The sequence below is a fragment of the Phaethon lepturus genome, unplaced genomic scaffold, assembly GCF_000687285.1.
Source record: "Phaethon lepturus isolate BGI_N335 unplaced genomic scaffold, ASM68728v1 scaffold18167, whole genome shotgun sequence".
NCBI lineage: Eukaryota > Metazoa > Chordata > Aves > Phaethontiformes > Phaethontidae > Phaethon > Phaethon lepturus.
This window is the reverse complement of record NW_010552715.1, coordinates 13,058-22,712: the sequence shown is the minus strand read 5'-3', so window position 1 is coordinate 22,712 and position 9,655 is coordinate 13,058. Positions and strand designations below refer to the sequence as shown.

Here is a 9,655-nt window from a genome sequence, read left to right as displayed (position 1 = left end):
CCTACACTGATGAGGGGATAGCTACAGCTTAGCTGCAGAAGCCCATCGACAGGATGCCTTGTCATGACAATTAGTATCTTCTCAGCAACATACGTTCCATATGAATGTTAGAATCCGATACATTAAACCAACCATGTATTTAGTTAAAACTTCATACACATAATTCCATTTACCAGAGGTTTTATTAAAATCCACAGAATTGAAGGCTTTACTAAACATTAAAAAGTGCATTTAGAGAAAAACCCTCAAGACATGTCATGACCCCCTCCCCTTTTTTAAAATAGAACTAAGTAAGAAAATTGTCACCCAATCACAGTAAGAAAAAGCAGGAATTATTGTAAAACACTGCCCTCTGGTGTTACACCAATTCTAAATTCTATTTCCCCTACACTGATGAGGGGATAGCTACAGCTTAGCTGCAGAAGCCCATCGACAGGATGCCTTGTCATGACAATTAGTATCTTCTCAGCAACATACGTTCCATATGAATGTTAGAATCCGATACATTAAACCAACCATGTATTTAGTTAAAACTTCATACACATAATTCCATTTACCAGAGGTTTTATTAAAATCCACAGAATTGAAGGCTTTACTAAACATTAAAAAGTGCATTTAGAGAAAAACCCTCAAGACATGTCATGACCCCCTCCCCTTTTTTAAAATAGAACTAAGTAAGAAAATTGTCACCCAATCACAGTAAGAAAAAGCAGGAATTATTGTAAAACACTGCCCTCTGGTGTTACACCAATTCTAAATTCTATGTTATATTTAAGACCCCCCCAACCACCCCCCTGCATTTTTTTTTTTTTTTTTACCTGAAAGAACCACCTCCAGGGTCATTCAGCTTGTTTTTCTGATTTGCAGAGACCTGAACACCAAAGCCCCCAGGACTTTTGCTGGCTTGTATTGTTGGTGCCTTCCCTACTGTGCCTGAAAAACACCAAGCAATGTTATTATGAGCTGTCTTAGACAATTTACATCAAAGAACCTTCTGTCCAGGAACTAAATTTAACTGTCTGTAAATTGCAAACAAAGGAAGTTATTATTTTTAAAGATTGCACTGCTGAAGAAGAACAATTTAATATACAAATTTTATATTAACGTTACAGTTTGTTCAATATTTACAGAATACTGCAGATTCCAAAACTGAAAATTATTGGCCATAACTGGTTATAATATATATACAAGCTATAAGTGTGTTGGCAATTGTCAGTAAACCGCTTTTCTAGATTATCTGCACACAATGAAGAAGCAGAATTTGAAATACAGATGCTTTGTCACAGACACTCGATGTATTAACTATGCCTTTTACATTATTTCATATAGTCATTGTTCTCTGTTGCAATGAAAAACATGTATTTTCAGAGTTGAAAACATTATTTTAACTATTTTAAAATGCTTTGTATTGTATGTAAAAGAAAAAACACTAAAGTTTGACATAATCCCCCCTCATAAAGGTTGTCTTTTACTTTCTCATTTTGAAAACAATGATTTAAAAGTAATTCATATCTGTATCTAGACTTTACAGGTCTACATGTAGAAGTAAAACTGGGCTTTGTAAATGAGCTGAAGTGTGGTAGACATTCAGCTTCTTGTGACAGTAAATTAAAAATGGATATTAATTCCTCTCTGACATTTGGAAAAATCTAACAGAAAATAATTACAAATTTATGTTACCAGTTAGTAAATCAACAGACCTGTATAATCATTATCAACTTGTATCAGTATGCAACTGAAAAAGCATTGACAAATGAAGCTTTTGGAGTGAGCCCTCCTTTACTGCTTAAACACATTTACTTCGGTTATATATTGTGTTTCCTTTAATGCCACCTGTGTTTTGGCATGTCAAAATAATTAATTCATATGTCTACTTGAGTTAAAAAGGTTTCACCTTTTTATTGTATATCACTCAATTTTGTCGAGCATTACATACACATACCATTTGAGACTTGAAGTACATGGAAGTTATTCCTGCACGTCTGACTCAATTGCATATAAATAGCATGGCATGAACCTTAGTAGAGTCACATTATTTTCTTTCCTGTATTATAAAAACCTGAAACACAACTACCCCAACAAATCCGTTTAAGAACACTTCTTTGCTAAAACAAATGTGCTAGCTTTGACTGAGTCCAGCATTACTTTTATTTTATTTTGAAGTTTTCACCAACTTCAACATATGATCTTAAAGTGAAACTAATTTGACAGCATTTGTTCAGTTCTTCAATCTGTATAAACAAACTGTTGTAAACTGTTCTGGTGACTCTCAACATTAGTAACTAGAAAACAAGATTTAGGACTTCAGGCTCCAAGCCTGGGGAACAAAAATATTTTGTCATCAGAATATTCAAGGTCCATGAGATGTCAGAGATAGCATTAGTTCATGGACCAGACAATTCACTTATCTATTTCAGATGAACTGATGGAAAAATTTTCTAGTAAGTGAACTAGAAGGAAAGAAATAATACAATAATAAAAATGAGCAGATCTCTGCTTTCTACAATTAACATCTAGGAGATTAGAAGTGTGTTAACCTTGAAAATTGTTGCAATGGCAAAATTAAGGTAACAGTGGCACTCCTCCAGAATGTATATGTAATATTATATTCCTTTAGAACTACTATCAATGGTTTGTTTTCTACAGATGATAACTTTTGATAACAAAAAACAAAAACAAAAACCCCCAAACAAAAAGGTAAAGCAAGAGAGTAATTAACTTCTCTGCCTCAGGAAAACAGTATGTCTACAGTGCACATGGAAAAATTTAGTCTCACTTTCTTTCACCCCATGTATATGTAATTTTACTCAAATGGATCTGGCAAAGTAAATGTAAGTTTTGGGATGACATACAAGTTTTCTGTTTTAAATCACAACTGTGCATGATTAAACAGTTAGACACAAAATATGGCTAAAACATCAATTTATATTATGAGGCAGGGCATATTTTGAAAATTAAAATCACTTGTGGGCCTAGATATTTCACAGGATTGGTAATGACATACAGAGTCTTTCATCACCGCTGAGTCCTTGTTTCAAATTTTAAGTAGCATGATCTAGAGAAATTTGAATGCCCCAAATTTAGGACCTTATAAATTCCTAGTTGTATTTCTGCACAGGTTAAATAGCTGCAATGAATACTCTGGCTAATGATTTTATTCTTTGGCTCAATTCCCCCACCCATAAGATGCAATTCACCTAATTATTATACTGCTAAGTTCTTTGATAAAGGAGTGTGAATTTTTCATGCTCTAACTATAGTGTTACTTCCCCTGTTGTGGAAGTAATTTTATTAATGTAAGTACTTACATCCTGCCAATGTTATCTATACTACTGTTTTAAAAGGCATTACAGTCTGTTCACATGGGTGCATTAATATTAATGTAAAGACACATTACACCAGGAGATTCACTCCTATCTGAGAAGGAAAATGCACCATTCTGTGGAAGTCACCTCAGTTCTGGTATAACTATCCTTAAAAAGTCACACTCCACAAAATTATACGACTGTAATTTTCCATATATTTCAGTATCTTACCTCCTTCTACAGGAATACCTGGGTCAGTATAAAATATTATACTGGTGTTTACAGTAGAAAGTTTGAACAACATATCAAGATCAAAATAAACTGGTATCTGACAGTATGCCATAGCATAATTTCTTAGAGCTGCAAGCACACAGGCAGAGTTTTACCTAGACATGGGCTGCAGGATGAGCAGTTTTACAATGGGATGTTTTCTAAATTTCTACTCTTTTTGCTTTGTGTAATTAAAAAAATATAAAGGTGGGCTTGAACAAGCTTGTAAATAGGAAAAAGCTCACCTGAAAGCAGGGCTTTGCGTGAATAGGCCTTTATGAACCATTGTCTTCTTTAAGCCAAATTGCCAGTTAAGTTGCATTTCATTGGCTGATCAATAGCTATCATGAATAAAATCATATTCTGAATCCATTGTTTAAAAGAGAGATGCCACCATCCTGCAAATTCTTGGCACACTTGACATTCACAACTTAAAGACTGAACAAGCAAAGAAATGAAATCAGCCTTCACTCTCAGACACGAGTCGGAAGTGAAAGCTCATGCTATAAGGTCCCAAATACCTTCCCTGTTCATTAATAAACTCAGGACACGAGTATCAGTGCTATCAAATATATACCTTTCAGAAGTAAATGCATTTCTTCCTAACTTGTAAAAACAGCCTACAGGATTATAGTGACAGCATGGTCTCCATGTCCATTCAAACTTTGGATTCTCTGAAGAGAACAGAGCAAGTAGAACAGCAACTACTATTAACTGTGATCATTGGGGTTTTTGATACTTTCTTTTCCCAAGAACAGAAAAGACAAAGCAATAACGTCAGTAATAGCTTTTATGTGCATTTGAGCTAGTTTGATTTTTGATCCAATACCTAAAGATGACAAGCTCTGTATTCCATTACAAACCCTCAATCATCTAAATGCCCACATCCAAGATAATACTCTCACACATAATCAGGAAAAGTAAAAACAGAGCCTAGCAGGTCTTGTGGTGGAAAGAAACAAATGGATATTTATTAGAAAGTAAGAAGGCTTCAAGAACCCTCTTAAAAAGTGGGATGTATCAGTCAGCCATTAATCCATCTGTGCACAGACAGATGAGGAAGTTGTGTACAAACCACACCTCTTGCTCCCCTGGCTAATCATGGCATGTCAGGTTGCTGCAGTCAGTCTCTGACCTCAAAGAGTAAACATACTGGCAGAAAAGAAAAAAAAAAAAAAAAAAAAGGCATGTGGGTTGAGAAATTTCTCTAGGACTCCTACCTTGAGCTCTGGAGCTGCAGAGACAGTGACTATCATGTTCTGCTTCAGGAGTAAAAGTAGGATGATTAAACTGAGGCATCCTCTAGGCTTCAGGAAAAAATGAAGAATTTCTTTCATGGCCCAGAGTGAGAGCTTAGGACAGTAAGAGTCAAGTTCCTGATTTCTTTCAGAACTTTCCATGAAAAACTGCTGAGTAAGGAGCTAAGCACGTGAGAGTTTAGACCTAAGGTTGTTTCAAAACATTTCACTGTGTTGGTCTGAAATACCTTGAAACTGCATAATAAGAACATGCACTCCTCAGCCAGTATGAAGTAAAAAAAAATGTCAAGCCTGCCAATGTCAACACTGTAAGTTTTTCCCATGCTATTAGTTTGTAATTACAATGAAATTCATACAAAGGTAACAATCTCACTAAAACATTTAAACCCATACCTTGTGGTCTAATGGTCTGAGTTATTACCACTGGCATCCTAATCTGGGTAGTCTGGCAAGCAGGGTTTCGTTTCACAGTTTGAGCAGATGTTGACTGGATAATCTGCTATTATTAAAAAAAAGTATACTTATATTATACTCCTTATACACAAACACACACAACGTATATATACTAATACCTGTAATTACTAATATAAGCATGTGGCTCTCTAAAAGCATAACCAGCTAGTGACAAAAGTCATATTCATGTAATGCATGTGGTTGTGTGTGTGTGTATATACCTATTTTCCTGTTATGCTTTAAAAAAAAAAAATCAAATTATATTAGACATAAATGTCATATGTCACAACCTTCATCAAAAATGTATTTCAAAGTAGTAAGGTAAATATTAAAGTTTAGACATTTGTCTTCAGAATTTTTGCAAGGAAGTAAAGCATTTTTGTAGAAGAAAATGCTGCAATAACTTTAATGGTATCCACCTACAACCATAGGCCTTTCACTATGCTTTTTAAAGAAAATATCAACTAAAAGTAAATTCTAAAATATTATGGATTCCAAAGTCAGATACACACAAGACACAAGAAAGAAAACAGTGTTTTGTGGTGATCATATACTATTCATCTTCTAAAAGTTAATTGGATATTCTCAATGTTTCACTTACTGCTAAGCCAAGTTCTGAAGTCCTTACCCAAAACTGAAACTGGGTTAGAAACTTAGTATTTTACCTATAAACAAAACAAATTAAAAAAAAAAACAAACAAAAACAACCTGCAAGGCCCATGTCTAAGCAACAACAAAATGTATGTTCATGAAATCAGGGACAAAGTAGGCACAGATATAATGAAGAGAAGATTCAAGAAGATGTGTGGATGCTGCACAGCTGGGAAAAAAATCCATGAACAAACTTTGAAAACAAAACACAGGCAAATAGCTGTGAATAAGATTACAACCACAACTCAAGGCATGACAACTTCAGAAGTCATGTGCTCTTCACAGTCACAAATATGTTACCCCTGTTGCATAATGCATCTGCTGTTTCTGAATTACACGTCTCAGTCGCACACCCACAGGATGCCATCCGTATTCCCTCCTAGAAGACAATACGCCACGCAACACATCGCTACATGAAGCAAAAGGGAACCACTGCATCTTTATTCAGCACAGTCAGCATTATTCTTACCAAGTTAATCTAAACCGATATTATTTAGCTGTATAATGAATGGCCAATTCTCTGAATTCAAAGTACACTATGGAAAAAAGGAAAGGAGAAACAATATTTCCAAAGGAGACTTAAAATTAAGAGAATGAAGAGGCTACAGAATAAATAGGAAATTGTCCCAACAGCAGGAACCAGGGCTCCCAAATTGGAAGGAGGAGAGGTGAAAACTACAAACAAGACAGAGTAATGAGAGAACAAGATCTGTAACATAGTCTGGAGAAAAAACAACAGGGCCATTTTGAAGTTACGAAATTGCATTCTGCTCATCCTAAAATATTAGAAGTTGAAAAGTCATAATAAACCTATGGATGTAGAAGTATTAGCAATAGCTACCTTGCAGAAGGAGAAAAGGGAAAAAAAACCATTAAGGATTCAGCTTCAATTATGGACACTGAAGGAAAATGGAGCATTTGTACTAACCACAGAAATGGAGCAAATGGATGTAAATTTACTTGGTCAAGACAGGCAGTAAGTAAATACTGACATTCATAGGGGAAAGAATAAAGTAGCTACCATGCTTAAAAACAGGAAAGAAATAGAGGTGATAAGTGAAAATGAGGAAAAAAGTTGAATGTGACTGCATATTGATGCACAGGACACATGTATATGTGTATTTTAATAAGTAAGGAGACATAAGAGCCCACAGAAAAAGACCACAGTAGTATGAAAAAAGAAGGAAAACGTTTCCACTTTCAGAGTAATTTATTGGATGAGTTTTCAGAGGATAGTGAAAAAAAGCAGCCATACCTTAACTGGCCAGAAGCCAGGCCAAAAAGGAGACTGTGTGACCTGTGGATAGAATTACTATCTGGTATTACAGTAATAGTCTGCAATTAAATTTTTTTATCTGTGAAGGAAGCAACTTCTACAGTTCAGAATCAAGTTCTTTTTCACCTGATTAATATTTTAATGTGAATGCCCAAAAAAATGAGCTACTAACACCATTAAAGATAGGACGGTATTTGACCATTTAAGATGACATAAATAATGGTAATATTTTCTTTATTATCAAATACATTTTAAAAAAATCCTTTAACAAGTACTGTATTAGGACTTCAACATACATAAAAGTGCTGAAAGTGTAGAAAACGATTGAGAAATAAACTTTTCCAAGAGATCAGATCAAAATCATCATCTTAAATTCCATACAGAAACTGATCAGCAACAAGCACGTACTCTCTAAACCAAAAGGAACAACTGCACCTGAAATCAGAGCAACATTTTACACTCACTTAAATTCCAGTTTCTGTATGGTTTTAAGATACATTTCAACACAGATGCAATCTTCAGATCTGGAAGTGATTAAAGAATTAATACGAGCAATTTGTTTCTGAAACACAATGTGTAACCTTCTTTGCAGGCAAACAAGGGACATAGTAAAAACTGATGAATCAGAGGTAACTGAACCTGCATTAAAATTTATAAAACAATCTAAACCACCCTTCATCAATTAATTCAATAAACTGTTATAATCCTCTTTCCTATTTTCCCAACAGCATAAGTATTACTATTATGTCCTTAACTTGGCCTGAAAAGTGTAGACAATGAACAAGGTACTAGCAAGCTAGTCTGGAAGATTATTAACTTAATCAAATAATTTCGTATTTCTCACAGCCTAAAAATACACACAATGAGTGTACACCATCTACTGTTATCTATTCACATGCTGAACTGACACTGAATCCCAAATGATCAGTTCTTAAGCACCAACTTACTAACCCAGACTGATATAGAAGATACAGAAGTAGATGTTTTAATACACTGAGGTTATCAGAGGCATTACTTCAGCCTTCAGCAAAGGGGAGATCTTATTGTTGCCTGCAACCACCTAATGGGAAGACATAGAGAAGACAGAGACAAACTGTCTCAAAGGCGCAGAGCAGAAGGATGTGACACAATGGGCACAAGTTGGAATATGGAAAATTTCAATTTAATACAAGGGGAAAAAAATTTACCATGAGGGTGGGCAAGCACTGGAACAGGTTGCCCAGAGATGCTGTGTAATCTCTATCTTTAAGGTACTCAAAACGTGACTGGTCAAGGTGCTGGGCAACATGCCAACATGTAAGCAGGAGGTTGGACTAGACATCTCCAGAAGTCCTTTCCAACCTTTTACCACTACATCCATAATCATAGTATCAATGACCTTTTAGAAGTCCAGAGTCAGAAAATGTAACAAGATAGAATATAAAAGTCTTCAAAGTTTACAGAAACTGTTCATCATTCCATCTCCATTAAAAAGAAGGGAAGCCATTTTCATTACGTCCACCACTAAAGACAGCAAGCACAACAGCAGAACAATAACAACAAAGAAAATAGAAAGAATTTAATGTGATTTAGCCATTGCCTGGATTTGAGAATGAGTTTGGAAAACAGTAAAATTATCAAATAAAATTATGATCAAGACAGTGCCAAGACAGCAAGTACTGTCATATACCAGCTTATTCCTCTTCAATCTATCAGTCAAAAGTTGCAGAGTCATCTCCCAGGCTGCTGCACTTTGGAGCTCTTCAAGGAACACACTGAAGCAGGAAAGTCATGGCATTGCTTCTCCAAGTGCAGTACATGAAAAGTTACCTGAATTTTTTTCTATAAAATAACAGTTTTCTATAAAACAAGATGCACATTTCTCACAATAGAAAGTATTCTCCCTCTTTCATTTCTTCTTCCCATTTCTCCTCTTAACTGTCATCTTTCCACTCTACTAGTCACACTCACTTTGATTCGTCATTTGTCTGCTCCTCCACACAAATTCCTTCTCTCACTTCCCGGATGCTCCAGACTACTACTCTGTCCATTTCTGAAGTTCCCTTTATTTTCCCATCTGTAAAAAGGGATGCTTATACAAAGGTGCTTCCACAAAACAAGCAGACTTATGAAGGTGAAAAAAGGGTATTTGACAGTCACACTACTGACAACCAGAATAACAAAGTGGTGACAGCTGAAATTCTAATTTTTCTTAAGGCCCTTCTTCAAAAAGGTTAGATTCAATACCTACATGAGAATAAAGTAATATTGTTCTCTGGTCCTAATCTCAAGCCAAAGGTGATGATCATACCATGACAAGTGTGCATCTTCTACCGTGTATGTTATTGCAGGACAAACAACAGATTACAGATGTGAACACAAACCAATAATTAACCACACAAATGACCAACAAAAACAGACTGAGAAAGAATTCAGCCAAAGCACATAAAATGTATAGAAGT

At 35.3% G+C, this 9,655-nt stretch overlaps 1 protein-coding gene across 1 annotated transcript in view; it reads right to left on the bottom strand.

The window, feature by feature from the left end:
• The window catches only part of LOC104624046 (transcription initiation factor TFIID subunit 4-like), a gene marked incomplete at its 5' end in the record, with an annotated part of 34,373 nt that overhangs the window by 12,884 nt on the left and 11,834 nt on the right, over positions 1-9,655 (bottom strand). Inside the window, 2 exons of the mRNA XM_010291307.1 lie at positions 819-933; positions 5,228-5,333. Coding sequence (XP_010289609.1) covers positions 819-933; positions 5,228-5,333 — 221 coding nt within the window. The remainder of the gene's footprint in view (positions 1-818; positions 934-5,227; positions 5,334-9,655) is intronic.